General features: G+C 52.7%; 1 protein-coding gene across 1 annotated transcript; it reads right to left on the reverse strand.

The window, feature by feature from the left end:
- Nucleotides 1-14705: 14705 nt before the first annotated feature.
- LOC123141581 (salt tolerance receptor-like cytoplasmic kinase 1) lies at nucleotides 14706-16270 on the reverse strand. The gene is made up of 2 exons (XM_044560686.1): nucleotides 15728-16270; nucleotides 14706-15617 (listed from the first exon to the last, which is right to left on the reverse strand). The coding sequence occupies exons 1-2, from the start codon at nucleotides 16095-16097 to the stop codon at nucleotides 14926-14928; spliced, it is 1062 nt and encodes a 353-aa protein (XP_044416621.1). The 5' UTR covers nucleotides 16098-16270; the 3' UTR covers nucleotides 14706-14925.
- Between the last annotated feature and the right edge of the window lie 2218 nt (nucleotides 16271-18488).

The raw sequence follows: 18488 nt of genomic DNA on the forward strand, positions 1-18488 counted from the left end.
ACTGAACAGAAACAAAAACCCTGTCCAGCACCGACCGGACAGGCGAGGATCGATGGTTAGACCAGGTGAAACGCGCCCCCACCCTAGGGAGCTCACGCGGCGCGCAATTACTAATGAAATCATTAAAAGCATTTGCAAGAGGCCAGGAGAAATTAGGATTATTCTTGTCGGCCGGAGAACGTAACAAATTGAAATCACCCCCAATTAGAAGAGGAATATTACATCCTTCAATCTTAATCGATAGTTCGCCCAAAAAGAGAGGAGCAAGCGTGTGATCCGCAGGGCCATATACCACCATAAATTCCCACAAAGTGTTCAGCTGACAATGATGAACCACACAGCTAGCCCAAAAGATGCCATGATCAAAAGCAATGAAATCAAAAACGTCCCGCTTGGACCCAATCAAGATTCCCCCGGAATGACCCGAGGCGGGGAGAAAGTGCCAATCAAACCTATCCATCTCAGCTATCGCAGAGAGTTCAGAAGGGGAAAAGGATTCCTTAAACGTTTTGACCAGCCCTAAAATGTCAATATGTTCACCACAAACCAAGTCATGAATCTGGTCACGACGCCCCCTAGCACCGAAACCACGAATATTCCAGAATAAAGCTCTCATTTGAAGGAAAGGTTTTTAATACGGAGACTCAATCTGCACGGAGCCACACAAGGCTTAGATCGCTTGGGACGCCCAACCTTAGCAAGGGCCCGGGGGGCAGACGACTGGCCACAACCATTTGTCGCCTCCAACACCCCGGCTTGGCCCTGAGCACCAGCAGGATCAGCACCTTTCGCGGCCTCAACGGCCTTAGCAATGGCAACCTGGGCTGCCTCATTGGCCCTAATGACAGAAAGAAGGTGAGAGGGGGAGCCCATCCCCGGTATAGCAGCCACCCCAATATCATACATGATATGCAAAAAATGATCATCTGACAGAGCTGGTAAAACAAGGCGAACAGGAGAGGCTGGAAGAGATGGTTGGGCAGACGAACCTGAAGGAGGGAGATCCCTGGCCGCGGCATGCCGTTCCGCCCGCACCGCCATCGAAACGCCAGAATCGCGCACACGCCGGCCCTTCCGCGCCGTGGACGCCGGAGAATGCAGCACAGGGGAGCACCGGATCGGCGACGCGGGCCCAGGGCCAGACCCCGAGGCGGAGCCCAGATCCTTGTCCAGACGACGAGCCAGACCCGCCGCCGAAAGCTTGGAAGTGGAGGAGGCCCGACTCTTAGCCGAGAATTTCCGGACCGAAGACTTCTTCTTCTTCTTAGTTGAGGGCTCGGAGGAGCGCAAGGGGTAAGCAGGAAGATCCTCGATCCCAGAGAAGGAAGGAGACTGCGGGCGAGTAGGCACATTGGAGCAAACACCAGAGAAGGGGGTCCCCTTACCAACACCAGCGTCACGAGAAGCCAAGTCCTCCTTCTGAGGATTAGGAGCAAGGGCATTATCCTTGAGCAGCTCGCGTTCATCCGGATCCAACTTATCCCATTCAGATTGTGTAAAACGCGGATCAGTACCTCCACTTGGGATATGCCCCCCAGCCGAACCATCCCCTTGCGTGTCATCTTGGACCGAAGGCTTGTAAGGAGGAGGCGGAGGTGGAGGTGGAGCACGGGGTTCAGCACCCTCCACCCGAACCCGAAGTCGCACACCCTCAGGAGAAGGGAAGACATCCATGGAACCATGAACGCAGACGGGGTCGATGCACCAAACATTGAGACAAACCGGGCCAACCTTGCCCAGGGATTCCGAATCCACTTCCACGGGCTTGCCAATGAGCTTACCAAACGCTATCATGAACTCCACAGATCGAAGCCCAACTGGCACGTCGTCAACTAGCACCCAGATCTTGCTAAGCGGACCCACCGCCTTGGCACCACAAGTTGCCGCTTTGACAGATACCACGAGCTGGTTGAGGGGGAGGGTAAAACTGGTGCACGAGGAGATCATCCGTAGACAGTCCTTGGAGGGGAAAACCACTGCGAATTCATACTCTGAAAGCTGGCGCACCTGCCAATCCCAGCCACCATCGTCCCATATTTTCAAACCATCCAGGAGGGTCTGCAGAGAGATCAGCTGACCGCACACCGTGATGATGGCCGCGTTAGAGAGGGACGGCGCAGCCATAACCACAGGAACATCAGCATCCAGAGCAAAGAAAGAACATCCGGGAATACCCAAGCCAAACTGAATGAAAGAGGGTTCTTGGTACGGTTACGGCAGTCGACAGTAAGATGGCCATCAGAGCGACATATGAGGCAGAAGGGTGGGTTAGTGCATCTTGATTGGAAGTGGTTCGGGCGGTGGCAAGCAAAGCAAGTCAGGGTCGGTGAAGGGCCCGAGGAAGCAGGGTGCTGGCGAGGAGGGGGAGGCGGCGGCGGCAGGATGCCATCGCCACGGACCGCAGAAGGGGCACCCGAAGCAGATGGAGGGGGCGCCGATCCCCGGCCTGCGAGGAGGAAGAGCCAGGCCCGAAGCGCGGCCCCGAGCGAGAGGCAGCGCCCGCCGCAAACGAGCGAGGAGGAGGCTGTTGGGGATCGTAGCAGAATTTTAAAATTTTCTACGCATCACCAAGATCCATCTATGGAGTTTACTAGCAAAGAGAAGGAAGGAGTGCATCTACATACCCTTGTAGATCGCGAGCGGAAGCGTTCAAGTGAACGGGGTTGATGGAGTCGTACTCGTCTTGATCCAAATCACCGATGACCGAGCGCCGAACGGACGACACCTCCGCGTTCAACACACGTACGGAGCAGCGACGTCTCCTCCTTCTTGATCCAGCAAGGGGGAAGGAGAGGTTGATGGAGATCCAGCAGCACGACGGCGTGGTGGTGGAAGTAGCGGGGATCCCGACAGGGCTTCGCCAAGCGCAAGCGGGAGAGAGAGGTGTCACGGGAGGGAGAGGGAGGCGCCAGGGGCTAGGGTACAGCAGCCCTCCCTCCCCCCCTTTATATAGGCCCCCTGGGGGGCGCCGGCCCCTGGGATCCCATCTACAGGGGGGCGGCGGCCAAGGGGGGAAACTTCACCCCCCCCCCCCCCGAAGCCAGGTGGGGCGCCCCCCACCCCCAGGGTTTCCAACCCTAGGCGCAGGGGGAGGCCCATGGGGGGCGCACCAGCCCACTAGGGGCTGGTTCCCCTCCCACTTCAGCCCATGGGGCCCTTCGGGATAGGTGGCCCCACCCGGTGGACCCCCGGGACCCTTCCGGTGGTCCCGGTACAATACCGATAACCCCCGAAACTTTCCCGGTGGCCGAAACTGGATTTCCTATATATAATTCTTCACCTCCGGACCATTCCGGAACTCCTCGTGACGTCCGAGATCTCATCCGGGACTCCGAACAACTTTCGGATTTCCGCATACTAATATCTCTACAACCCTAGCGTCACCGAACCTTAAGTGTGTAGACCCTACGGGTTCGGGAGACATGCAGACATGACCGAGACGCCTCTCCGGTCAATAACCAACAGCGGGATCTAGATACCCATGTTGGCTCCCAAATGTTCCACGATGATCTCATCGGATGAACCACGATGTCGAGGACTCAATCAATCCCGTATACAATTCCCTTTGTCAATCGGTACGTTACTTGCCCGAGATTCGATCGTCGGTATCCCAATACCTTGTTCAATCTCGTTACCGGCAAGTCACTTTACTCGTGCCATAATGCATGATCCCGTGACTAACTCCTTAGTCATATTGAGCTCATTATGATGATGCATTACCGAGTGGGCCCAGAGATACCTCTCCGTCATACGGAGTGACAAATCCCAGTCTCGATCCGTGCCAACTCAACAGACACTTTCGGAGATACCCGTAATGCACCTTTATAGTCACCTAGTTATGTTGTGACGTTTGGCACACCCAAAGCACTCCTACGGTATCCGGGAGTTGCACGATCTCATGGTCTAAGGAAATGATACTTGACATTGGAAAAGCTCTAGCAAACGAACTACACGATCTTTTGTGCTATGCTTAGGATTGGGTCTTGTCCATCACATCATTCTCCTAATGATGTGATCCCGTTATCAATGACATCCAATGTCCATAGTCAGGAAACCATGACTATTTGTTGATCAACGAGCTAGTCAACTAGAGGCTCACTAGGGACATGTTGTGGTCTATGTATTCACACATGTATTACGATTTCCGGATAACACAATTATAGCATGAACAATAGACAATTATCATGTACAAGGAAATATAATAATAACCATTTTATTATTGCCTCTAGGGCATATTTCCAACAGTCTCCCACTTACACTAGAGTCAATAATCTAGTTACATTGTGATGAATCAAACACCCATAGAGTTCTGGTGTTGATCATGTTTTGCTCTAGGGAGAGGTTTAGTCAACGAATCTGCTACATTCAGGTCCGTATGTACTTTACAAATATCTATGTCTCCATTCTGAACACTTTCATGAATGGAGTTGAAGCGCTGCTTGATATGCCTGGTCTTCCTGTGAAACCTGGGCTCCTTGGCAAGGGCAATAGCTCCAGTGTTATCACAGAAGAGAGTCATCGGGCCCGACGCATTGGGAATCACCCCTAGGTCGGTAATGAACTCCTTCATCCAGATTGCTTCTTGCGCTGCCTCTGAGGCCGCCATGTACTCCGCTTCACATGTAGATCCCGCCACGACGCTTTGTTTGCAACTGCACCAGCTTACTGCCCCTCCATTCAAAATATACACGTATCCGGTTTGTGACTTCGAGTCATCCAGATCTGTGTCGAAGCTAGCGTCGACGTAACCCTTTACGACGAGCTCTTCGTCACCTCCATAAACGAGAAACATATCCTTAGTCCTCTTCAGGTACTTCAGGATATTCTTGACCGCTGTCCAGTGTTCCATGCCGGGATTACTTTGGTACCTTCCTACCAAACTTACGGCAAGGTTTACATCAGGTCTGGTACACAGCATGGCATACATAATAGACCCTATGGCCGAGGCATAGGGGATGACACTTATCTTTTCTCTATCTTCTGCCGTGGTCGGGCATTGAGCCGTGCTCAATTGCACACCTTGCAATACAGGCAAGAACCCCTTCTTGGACTGATCCATATTGAACTTCTTCAATATCTTGTCAAGGTACGTACTCTGTGAAAGACCAATGAGGCGTCTTGATCTATCTCTATAGATCTTGATGCCTAATATATAAGCAGCTTCTCCAAGGTCCTTCATTGAAAAACACTTATTCAAATAGGCCTTTATACTTTCCAAGAATTATATATCATTTCCCATCAATAGTATGTCATCCACATATAATAAGAGAAATGCTACAGAGCTCCCACTCACTTTCTTGTAAACACAGGCTTCTCCATAAGTCTGTGTAAACCCAAACGCTTTGATCATCTCATCAAATCGAATGTTCCAACTCCGAGATGCTTGCACCAGCCCATAGATGGAGCGCTGGAGCTTGCATACCTTGTTAGCATTCTTAGGATCGACAAAACCTTCCGGCTGCATCATATACAATTCTTCCTTAAGAAAGCCGTTAAGGAATGCCGTTTTGACGTCCATTTGCCATATCTCATAATCATAGAATGCGGCAATTGCTAACATAATTCGGACGGACTTCAGCTTCGCTACGGGTGAGAAAGTCTCATCGTAGTCAACCCCTTGAACTTGTCGATAACCCTTAGCGACAAGTCGAGTCTTGTAGATGGTCACATTACCATCCGCGTCTGTCTTCTTCTTAAAGATCCATGTATTTTCTATGGCTCGCCGATCATCGGGCAAGTCAGTCAAAGTCCATACTTCGTTTTCATACATGGATCCTATCTCGGATTTCATGGCTTCTAGCCATTTGTCGGAATCCGGGCCCGCCATCGCTTCTTCATAGTTCGAAGGTTCACCATTGTCTAACAACATGATTTCCAGGACAGGGTTGCCGTACCACTCTGGTGCGGAACGTGTCCTTGTGGACCTACGAAGTTCAGCAGTAACTTGATCCGAAGCTTCATGATCATCATCATTAACTTCCTCCCCAGTCGGTGTAGGCACCACAGGAACATCTTCCCGTGCTGCGCTACTTTCCGGTTCAGAAGGGGTGACTATCACCTCATCAAGTTCCACTTTCCTCCCACTCACTTCTTTCGAGAGAAACTCTTTCTCCAGAAAGGACCCATTCTTGGCAACAAAGATCTTGCCTTCGGATCTGAGGTAGAAGGTATACCCAATGGTTTCCTTAGGGTATCCTATGAAGACGCATTTTTCCGACTTGGATTCGAGCTTTTCAGGTTGAAGTTTCTTGACATAAGCATCGCATCCCCAAACTTTTAGAAACGACAGCTTAGGTTTCTTCCCAAACCATAATTCATACGGTGTCGTCTCAACGGATTTCGACGGAGCCCTATTTAAAGTGAATGCAACAGTCTCTAAAGCATAGCCCCAAAATGAGAGCGGTAGATCGGTAAGAGACATTATAGATCGCACCATATCCAATAGAGTGCGATTACGACGTTCGGACACACCGTTTCGCTGAGGTGTTCCAGGCGGCGTGAGTTGTGAAACGATTCCACATTTCCTTAAGTGCGTACCAAATTCGTGACTTAAATATTCTCCACCACGATCTGATCGTAAGAACTTTATTTTTCTGTCACGTTGATTCTCAACCTCACTCTGAAATTCCTTGAACTTTTCAAAGGTTTCAGACTTGTGTTTCATTAGGTAGACATACCCATATCTACTTAAATCATCAGTGAGAGTGAGAACATAACGATAGCCACCGCGAGCCTCAACACTCATTGGACCACACACATCAGTATGTATGATTTCCAATAAGTTGGTTGCTCGCTCCATTGTTCCGGAGAACGGAGTCTTGGTCATCTTACCCATGAGGCATGGTTCGCACGTGTCAAATGATTCGTAATCAAGAGACTCCAAAAGTCCATCTGCATGGAGCTTCTTCATGCGTTTGACACCAATGTGACCAAGGCGGCAGTGCCACAAGTATGTGGGACTATCGTTATCAACTTTACATCTTTTGGTATTCACACTATGAATATGTGTAACATCACATTCGAGATTCATCAAGAATAAACCATTGACCAGCGGGGCATGACCATAAAACATATCTCTCATATAAATAGAACAACCATTATTCTCGGATTTAAATGAGTAGCCATCTCGAATTAAACGAGATCCAGATACAATGTTCATGCTCAAAGCTGGCACTAAATAACAATTATTGAGGTTTAAAACTAATCCCGTAGGTAAATGCAGAGGTAGCGTGCCGACGGCGATCACATCGACCTTGGAACCATTCCCGACGCGCATCGTCACCTCATCCTTCGCCAGTCTCCGCTTATCCGCAGCTCCTGTTTTGAGTTACAAATATGAGCAACCGCACCGGTATCAAATACCCAGGAGCTACTACGAGTACTGGTAAGGTACACATCAATTACATGTATATCACATATACCTTTGGTGTTGCCGGCCTTCTTGTCCGCTAAGTATTTGGGGCAGTTCCGCTTCCAGTGACCACTTCCCTTGCAATAAAAGCACTCAGTCTCAGGCTTGGGTCCATTCTTTGACTTCTTCCCGGCAACTGCCTTACCGGGCCTGGCAACTCCCTTGCCGTCCTTCTTGAAGTTCTTCTTACCCTTGCCTTTCTTGAACTTAGTGGTTTTATTCACCATCAACACTTGATGTTCCTTTTTGATCTCCACCTCCGCTGATTGCAGCTTTGAATATACCTCAGGAATGGTCTTTTCCATCCCCTGCATATTGAAGTTCATCACAAAGCTCTTGTAGCTCGGTGGAAGCGACTGAAGGATTCTGTCAATGACCGCGTCATCCGGGAGATTAACTCCCAGCTGAGACAAGCGGTTGTGTAACCCAGACATTCTGAGTATGTGCTCACTAACAGAACTATTTTCCTCCATTTTACAGCTGAAGAACTTGTCGGAGACTTCATATCTCTCGACCCGGGCATGAGCTTGGAAAACCATTTTCAGCTCTTCGAACATCTCATATGCTCCATGTTTCTCAAAACGCTTTTGGAGCCCCGGTTCTAAGCTGTAAAGCATGCCGCACTGAACGAGGGAGTAATCATCAGCACGTGATTTCCAAGCGTTCATAACGTCTTGGTTCTCTGGGATGGGTGCTTCACCTAGCGGTGCTTCTAAGACATAATCTTTCTTGGCAGCTATGAGGATGATCCTCAGGTTCCGGACCCAGTCCGTATAGTTGCTGCCATCATCTTTCAGCTTGGTTTTCTCTAGGAACGCGTTGAAGTTGAGGACAACGTGGGCCATTTGATCTACAAGACATATTGTAAAGATTTTAGACTAAGTGCATGATAATTAAGTTCATCTAATCAAATTATTCAATGAACTCCCACTCAGATAGACATCCCTCTAGTCATCTAAGTGAAACATGATCCGAGTTAACTAGCCCGTGTCCGATCATCACGTGAGACGGACTAGTCAAGATCGGTGAACATCTCCATGTTGATCGTATCTTCTATACGACTCATGCTCGACCTTTCGGTCTTCCGTGTTCCGAGGCCATGTCTGTACATGCTAGGCTCGTCAAGTCAACCTAAGTGTATTGCGTGTGTTCCGAGGCCATGTCTGTACATGCTAGGCTCGTCAACACCCGTTGTATGCGAACGTTAGAATCTATCACACCCGATCATCACGTGGTGCTTCGAAACAACGAACCTTCGCAATGGTGCACAGTTAGGGGGAAAACTTTCTTGAAATTATTATAAGGGATCATCTTACTTACTACCGTCATTCTAAGCAAATAAGATGCAAAACATGATAAACATCACATGCAATCAAATAGTGACATGATATGGCCATTATCATTTTGCTCCTTTGATCTCCATCTTCGGGGCGCCATGATCATCTTCGTCACCGGCATGACACCATGATCTCCATCATTGTGTCTTCATGAAGTTGTCACGCCAACGATTACTTCTACTTCTATGGCTAACGCATTTAGTAATAAAGTAAAGTAATTTACATGGCGTTATTCAATGACACGCAGGTCATACAAAAAATAAAGACAACTCCTATGGCTCCTGCCGGTTGTCATACTCATCGACATGCAAGTCGTGATTCCTATTACAAGAATATGATCAATCTCATACATCACATATATCATTCATCACATGTTCTGGCCATATCACATCACAAGGCACATGCTGCAAAAACAAGTTAGACGTCCTCTAATTGTTGTTGCAAGTTTTTACGTGGCTTCTATAGGTTTTTAGCAAGAACGTTTCTTACCTACGTAAAACCACAACATGATATGCCAATTTCTATTTACCCTTCATAAGGACCCTTTTCATCGAATCCGTTCCGACTAAAGTGGGAAAGACAGACACCCGCTAGCCACCTTATGCAACTAGTGCATGTCAGTCGGTGGAACCTGTCTCACGTAAGCGTACGTGTAAGGTCGGTCCGGGCCGCTTCATCCCACAATACCGCCGAAACAAGATAAGACTAGTAGTGGCAAGAAAAATTGACAACATCTACGCCCACAACTGCTTTGTGTTCTACTCGTGCATAGTAACTACGCATATGCCTGGCTCATGATGCCACTGTTGGGGATCGTAGCAGAATTTTAAAATTTTCTATGCATCACCAACATCCATCTATGGAGTATACTAGCAACGAGAAGGAAGGAGTGCATCTACATACCCTTGTAGATCGCGAGCGGAAGCGTTCAAGTGAACGGGGTTGATGGAGTCGTACTCGTCGTGATCCAAATCACCGATGACCGAGCGCCGAACGGACGGCACCTCCGCGTTCAACACACGTACGGAGCAGCAACGTCTCCTCCTTCTTGATCCAGCAAGGGGGAAGGAGAGGTTGATGGAGATCCAGCAGCACGACGACGTGGTGGTGGAAGTAGCGGGGATCCCGGCAGGGCTTCGCCAAGCGCAAGCGGGAGAGAGAGGTGTCACGGGAGGGAGAGGGAGGCGCCAGGGGCTAGGGTACAGCAGCCCTCCCTTCCCCCCCTTTATATAGGCCCCCTGGGGGGGGCCGGCCCCTGGGAACCCATCTACAGGGGGGGCGGCGACCAAGGGGGGGAAACTTCCCCCCCAAGCCAGGCGGGGCGCCCCCCACCCCCAGGGTTTCCAACCCTAGGCGCAGGGGGAGGCCCATGGGGGTGCACCAGCCCACTAGGGGCTGGTTCCCCTCCCACTTAAGCCCATGGGGCCCTCCGGGATAGGTGGCCCCACCCGGTGGACCCCCGGGACCCTTCCGGTGGTCCCGGTACAATACCGATAACCCCTAAAACTTTCCCGGTGGCCGAAACTGGACTTCCTATATATAATTCTTCACCTCCGGACCATTCCGGAACTCCTCGTGACGTCCGGGATCTCATCCGGGACTCCGAACAACTTTCGGATTTCCGCATACTAATATCTCTACAACCCTAGCGTCACCAAACCTTAACTGTGTAGACCCTACGGGTTCGGGAGACATGCAGACATGACCGAGACGCCTCTCCGGTCAATAACCAACAGCGGGATCTGGATACCCATGTTGGCTCCCACATGTTCCACGATGATCTCATCGGATGAACCACGATGTCGAGGATTCAATCAATCCCGTATACAATTCCCTTTGTCAATCGGTACGTTACTTGCCCGAGATTCGATCGTCGGTATCCCAATACCTTGTTCAATCTCGTTACCGGCAAGTCACTTTACTCGTGCCGTAATGCATGATCCCGTGACTAACTCCTTAGTCACATTGAGCTCATTATGATGATGCATTACCGAGTGGGCCCAGAGATACCTCTCCGTCATACGGAGTGACAAATCCCAGTCTTGATCCGTGCCAACTCAACAGACACTTTCGGAGATATCCGTAGTGCACCTTTATAGTCACCCAGTTACGTTGTACGTTTGGCACACCCAAAGCACTCCTACGGTATCCGGGAGTTGCACGATCTCATGGTCTAAGGAAATGATACTTGACATTGGAAAAGCTCTAGCAAACGAACTACACGATCTTTTGTGCTATGCTTAGGATTGGGTCTTGTCCATCACATCATTCTCCTAATGATGTGATCCCGTTATCAATGACATCCAATGTCCATAGTCAGGAAACCATGACTATCTGTTGATCAACGAGCTAGTCAACTAGAGGCTCACTAGGGACATGTTGTGGTCTATGTATTCACACATGTATTACGATTTCCGGATAACACAATTATAGCATGAACAATAGACAATTATCATGAACAAGGAAATATAATAATAACCATTTTATTATTGCCTCTAGGGCATATTTCCAACAGAGGCCGGGGCGGAGGGACCGGGCCCCTGGCCGGAGCGGGGCGCGGCGCCGACGAGGAGGAACCACCGCCAGCCGAAGCAGCAGCGGCCTCCCACGGATCCAGCCCAGAACCAGGGATCGCCGTCCCAGATCTGGCCACGGAGCGCCCCGGCCCCGCCCCTAATCCTCCCGCTCACATGGCAGCACGCGCACCGCCCGCTCAGATTCGAGCTTGGAACGCAGCTCCGCCTCATAGGCCAGATCGACACCATCGCCCGGCGAAGCTTCACGGGCCCGCATGCTACCCGAAAGGGCCTCGGAGGAGGAACCCCGAGACTTGTCCATGGCGGTCACCTCAGCGAAGGAGAGGAGTAGAGGGGGTGGGGAGGGAGCGGATCTGGAAAACTGGCGGATAGGGCGACGCACCCTGCGGATATCGGCGGCGGAAGCAGGAAACCCTAGGAAGGGGGGGGGGAAGCGCCGCGACGCACCCATAAATAGCCACAACAGGCCAGGCCAGAGAGGGCAATATGGGCCGGAACGGGACTGCAGGCCCGGGAAGGGGACGAACGCGGAGCAGTGGCCACAACCAGCTGCCCCGGGCCCACAGACGAGAGGGAGGGGGAAAGACTCGAGGGACGACAGAGCCGGGGGCCCGGGCGGCCCAACCCGAATCGAACCAGCCGCCGCCAGGCCCACGAGCTCACCAAGGCCCATCTCGACCACAGAGCAGACCGGATCTAGGGTTTGGCCACCACCTGCCCCCGCACAAACCGACGCAACCGCCGCCGCCACCGGCCCAGGCCGGAGAGGAGGAGGACGAACAGGACTAGCGACCGGAGATGCCACGTCACCCAAATCCACCAACACAGCGGATGGGGAAGGACCGAGGAGACCACATTCAGGGGAAGGAGCCGGGCCCCGACCCGCACGCTGCCGTCGCCGGCCAACGCACCACCACCCCGACGACCTAGAGGGAAACGACACCGGCCGGCCCCGTCCACCTGGAACAAATTTCCAGGCGCGGCCCGGCGCCGGCACGGGCGGCACCACCGAAACCACCGCCGACGAAGCACACTCCTCCGAATCAGAATCCGACTCCACCGAGTCGCCCAGCGCCCAAAAACGCGAACCGGGGAAGGACGCCGCCGAAGAGGAGCAGGGAGAGCCATCCCGACCCGCAGAGAACGGGGGGGGGGGACGACGGGAGGGAAGGGAAGGCGGGGGGAGCCATGGGCCACGGCGAGGACAGGGGAGGAGGAGGGGAGCGGGGCGCGGGGGGACGAAGGGGGAGAAGGGAGAGGAGCCATGAGTTGCCGGAGTTCAGGCTAGTCCGTGTGTGTTTGGAAAGAATTCTCCGTTAGAGCATTTACGACCGGACTTGACAAATCCGACCCTTAAATGTCCGCGAACACGTCCAGACGCGTCTATAGATAGTGACCGGTCACCCCTCAAAAGACGCATTCCACATCCGGATACCTCAAATTCATATTATTACATGCAACATAAAACCTAATCTAAGCGGGGCTCGTCCGGTGCCATCCCCGCTCGCCCGGCTCCGTCCTGGCCATGTCCGGCGGCCGGCAGCGCTCCTCAGAGTGTTGGTCCGGTTGCCGGTAAGGTAGGGTAGGGCATGGGACACGAACCGGCTCATGGCACTCAAGGCACCGCCGTCTCCCATGCCCTACTCTTTCTCGTCGGAGACTGAAACCCGAACGGTGCCGGTGGACGTCAGATTGATGACGGATCCGTCCGGGGACGAGCCACCGACGTCCATCACGATGCGGTTGCGGCGCCCGGGCTGATGCGCCATACGGGCCGCGGAGAATGCGACTCCGCCTCGCCGACGTCTGCCGCCGCGAGGGCTGCCGCCGTCTCCCGCGCCCGGTGTCTTGCACCGCGGGCACACCGTGCCATGGCCTCGTGCGACGATGGTGCGTCCCGAATATCGGCGCGCCACCGGAGGGGTTGCGCGTCCGCCAGCGCGCTCGGACGTCAGACGGACCGCACGGCGTCCGGCGAGGCAGCTACGGCCGGCCTAGCGCCGGATCCATGCGTCATTTGGGCGAACGCAATGGATTGCCGATGGATGGAGTCCGAGCGCAGCCGTGCACGGGCCTCCTTCCAGGCGCGGCGGAGCGCAACCCGGACGGCCACCCCCTCCCCGGGGCCGCGTGGGATGAGCTCGAGGTCGACGGATCTGGAGGTGAAGGATTCAGATCCGCTACCCGCCATGCCGGAGGCGAGTGAAGAGGGGCCAGTGAAGTGGCTCGGATTTGCGGATGGGGAGAATTTTATGTGGGGTCGGGTGGGCCAACACGGACCGGGTCCGACGTAGCAGTTGTGCCCGGACACCCCAATATCCGCATCATATTTAGATTGGATATGAGGGGTGTCGGTCAGCTCAGGCGTTTGAGTGCCATTTGAAAGGTCGTCTGGATTAGAAAATCGTGACCGAACAATGACTGGCCAGCCTGCCCGAATGTTGAGGAGAGTTTGAGGCGCCCGGTGCAGACGCTCTTAGCAGCGCTCCTGCTGCGAATCGTAGGGTGCAAAACACACCACGGTTCGCTTCGCTCGGTATAATTCCTCATGCTTCGAATTGTAAAATGCTACGAATACGTTCACAAACTGGACATGAAAACAAACATCAGAATTGATCTTTCGTATCGCAAAAGCAAACTGATTAGCCAAGAGTTAGTTGCACATACCCTCACATTGAACTCCTCACCAAAGTTGATGCAACGCGTACGCATTCCATCATGCGTAGCAACCAGCACTTTAAGTATGAATGCGACCTAACTCACCTCTCCACCGGGTGACTGATCGACCAGGGCGGTTTGTGAACTGTTACGCACGGCACATTTAGTACGCCTTCCCGTAGTTGTTCTCGATGGAAGGCTTCAATCGTGGATAGTAACTGTTGTTAATTCGGATCCAGGCCGTCATTAGGCTGTCGGTTAGGGTGTCCGTCAACCGCAGCAACCGATCCACGAATTTTCGTGCGATTCCTTCCCGTGACTTGGTCATTTTCGTGCCTCGGCGCTTTACACGCCTCTCCCCTTTTATAATCCACACATCCATGGCACGAGAGCCGCGCGCACACTCGTGCGCCTGCATTGCTCATTTGCTCACACTCCTGCTTGAAATCATCCAAGCAGAAAAGAGGGAGAATAATAAACTGAACCACTGTGGAGAAACAAGAAATGACTCTGCTGCCACGACGAATCAAGTGGTGACATGGCGGCAAACAGCGAGATGGATATGTGTCCATCAGATCGGCGGGGAGGAGGGGAGTGCATGCATGGACGTGCATCCAAGCCGAGTAAACAACACTTCTAACCATGGTGGATCACATGCATTCGCTAAGCGCAGCGAATGGCGCGATCCGTTGAAGATCGACTTTGATTTCCTCAGCAGTAAATTCGTCTCAAAGTACCCGGAAGGTCACATGCGTGTTTGTATTAGCTTAAGCGCGTACTCCATGTATATTATCTCAAAAACAACTGTGTGAGATCTACAGGCGGATTAGATTAATGAGCCACTACATGCCTGCAACCCCATCCATGACATCACAAAAATTGTACCGGAGTTCAACTACTAAACTGATCCTCTTTACAATAACAAAAGTGACGAAAAGTTTTCTGCCCTACCTAAGCATTTACACCCTACGTACGTACACCTTTACGAAACCACCATCATGCTGGCCGGCTTAGGTCCAACGGCGGAGATCAACGCCGACGTCTTCTCCTGGAGAACGCGCACCACGTCTGTCATGGACGGCCGGAGCCCGGAGCTGGCGTTGATGCACTGCAGCGCGAGCGCCGCCACGGTCACGGCCTCCTCGCGATCGTACGCGTCCCCCAACCTCCGGTCCACCACGTCGGCCACTTTGCCCTCGCTGACCACGGGCGCCACGGTGACCGTGAGCCGGCAACCCGTGTCTGCGCAGATGGCCTCCCGCCCGGTCACGAGCTCCAGCAGCAGCACCCCGAAGCTGTACACGTCGCTCTTCTTGGTGGCCACGCCGGAGCGGAGGAAGTGCGGGTCCACGTACCCCGGGGAGCCCATGACGTGGCGCGCCGACGCCCTGGCCGCGGCGGGGAGCACCGCGGCGGAGAAGCCGACGTGGGCGAAGCCGAAGTCGCAGAGCTTGACGTCCATGTTGGCGTCGAGCAGGACGTTGGACGCCTTGACGTCGCCGTGGATGACCGCAGGGTCCTGGCTCTCGTGGAGGTACTCCAGCGCCATCGCCACCTGGAACGCGACGGCCATCCGCCGCGCCCACGGCAGCGCCGCCCGCCTCTGGCCGCTCCGGTGGAGCCTCTCGTGCAGGTCGCCGTTGGGAGCGTACTCGAACACCAAGACGCCTTCCTCTGCACGCGGGAAAGAAACAAGATCAGCGCTCCAGCCAGAACTCGATTGCCTCGTTGGTAATGTGGATGGGTTGACCAAGAAACGAAGGCTGATCGTGGTGGGTGTGTACCTCGTTCGTCGCAGTAGCCGAGGAGGCGGACGATGTGGGGATGGCGCACGGACATGAGCACGTCGAGCTCCTGGCGGAAGACGCGGTGGAGGCGCTCGCTGCTCCGCTGCACCTTGACGGCGCCGAGGCGGGAGGAGGTGAGCGACGCCAGGTACACGGTGCTGAACCCGCCCTGGCCGATCACGCGGGACGAGAAGCCGCCGGTGACCGACTCGACCTCGGCCCACTCGAGCCGCCTCGCCCGCCCGCTCTTGCCGGACGCCGACCCGCCGCTGGGCTCGGCCGAGACGCGGGGGTCCGTCTGGCCGGCGTCATGCGTGTCGCGCTCGCCGCGGCGGAGGCAATCCAACAGCCCGCACCCGGGCAACATTGCGCGCGCCGCGGGAACACACCACACACACACCGTGCGTGCCCGAGGAGCGTCGTTGATGGAGATACCTACTGGAATACTAATCGAGAAGGCTCTCTTCCCGTCGCTGTTGTTGCAAGGTAGGAGTGCGTATATTTCTCTCTGGCTGCGCTCGGGAGATGCCTGCGCGCGCGAGAGGGGCCGGGTCAAAGAATGGGCACTGGAGTCCGTTGTTATATACGCGAGCTGTCAGTTGAGTGGGGCTCCACTAATCATTGTGCGTAAAGAAAGGTTCGGGCTGCTTTGAGATGTGTGACGCCTCTGCCGTAGTCCTGCGTACTCCTATCGTCATACAGTACTGCATTTATCGGCATGTGTTTTTTCCAACAATAACTAAGAAAACATTCTCGAATTCCTGATTGGACTGTTGAGAGGTGCAGCGAGGCCGGGCGCATAAATTTCGACAGGTATTTCCATCTGTCAGCAGTGGGCACGCACGCACTACTACTAGATCGGATGCACGGAGCGTGACGTCCTACCGGCTAACCGGCACCAAGTGGCGAGACCTTTTCCTCGTGTAGTGTAATGGCCTGTTTCATTAACAAAACATTTCCGATGGGATCCCAGGGCAAGTGCGCTTATGGTACTGTATAAAATCCCAAACGGAGATGTCCCAGTTGTGGAGCAGACAAGAGCAACGGCCAATGGGAATTCGACTTTCAACGGACGTGCTCGCTTACTGCGCTGCAAAAGGTAAGTATGCCGTTGTGCGGCCACATGGCACTGTGAACCCACTAGCCAGATCCTATCCTACTTGTTGCCCATTACTACTAGCACTGTATGGCTGTCGACGGATTTACTGCGCACCAGAGGGCTAGCCCCTGGAGTAATGCAGATCCTGCTACTACTGTCCATAGATTTTACTTTTTCACAGTGGAGCACTCAGTACGCATTGCATCTTATCCTGCCAACGACTACTGTGTTAAAACTATACATTTCAGTTTTCAGAAACGATGGGCATACGCGTGTATGTATGAACACCGCTACACCAAGCACATGCGGGCCCGATCACGCGCTTCAGATGTTGACTAGGCAAGGCACAGATCCATTACTATGGAAGAGCTCGGAGGCTTAAGGCAAATTCCAACACACAATCACGCGTGCTGTCCGGATTTTGTCCGTTTCGATAAGGCAATGAGACGGCGTCCATTCGTTTTTTTGGATGCGTCGGCCGTGCGCCGAACGCGCAGTCGCATTTGGTTCGTCATCGTCAAATTTTATGAATTATGCACATTGTAACCAAATAAATCAAATATGGCAAATAGTTTTACAAGCAAATAGTTTCACGTCCAAATAAAAACACAATCAAATAATCAAATACCTCCACGTCCAAAAAAGAACACAATCAAATAGTTTTACAACCCAATCGAAATTGTCTTGAATAGATGAACAGTAAATAAACCGATATATCTATTGGTTACCAATGTGAGTCCACGTGTGCTTAACCAAGTTGTCCTGCAGCAGCATATGAGTATGTCAATCACGCATTTTATAATAAAATTGGGCAAACTGTTTAAACGTTGTCGGTTCTGCTCAAGCTCAACATTTCCACCCTGAAAATCAAACCCTTGGTCGTAAATGTTGTCATCACGCTCATCCTTCATGATCATGTTGTGCATGATCACACAAACAGTCATCACCTCCCAAAACTTTTCGATGCTCCATGTCAGTGCAGTGTATCGAGCGATACCCCATCAAGATTGAAGCACACCAAAAGCATGCTCCACATCCTTCCTACCACTCTCTTGCATTTGGGAAAATCTCTGTCTCTTCCCTCCTTGCGGATTGGGTATTGTCCTCACAAAAATTGACTATGAGGATATACCATCAGCTAGGTAGTATACCTCGTTGTAATGGTGACCATTGGATATCAAAGATGACCTCTGGGTCGAAAATCCAGGTTGCCTAGCTCTGGTGGTGGCGCCACAAGTCGGCGGTACGCCTAATCAGACGTGGCGACCTGGACCTCTAGATAGTGAAAACTTGGCTAAGCTATGTGACTCATAATTAACATCACGGCACTCGAAAGAAAAATTATAATGAAAAGTAATTGCCTTAAGGTTTATTTCAGTGATGATTGCACCATATGCACCCCGTGCACTTCCGTTGATGTCAGAGACAACTTGCTGGCAATCTGAAGCCGCAACAAATTGCTGGACGCCCGGGTCCTCTGCAAGGGAGAGAGCTTCTCGGCAGGCTATTGCTTCTAGGGTGGCTGGGTCATGAACCCATTCGATAACAAGTGCCGAGCTCTCGGGGGTCGAATCCCATGTATACCACTCACGAAAAATGGGCCAACCCCAGGCCGGAGCAGGGTTTGCGCTGGTTTGCCGGAATCTAAGAAACGAAGGC

This window comes from Triticum aestivum, chromosome 6D (assembly GCF_018294505.1).
Source record: "Triticum aestivum cultivar Chinese Spring chromosome 6D, IWGSC CS RefSeq v2.1, whole genome shotgun sequence".
NCBI lineage: Eukaryota > Viridiplantae > Streptophyta > Magnoliopsida > Poales > Poaceae > Triticum > Triticum aestivum.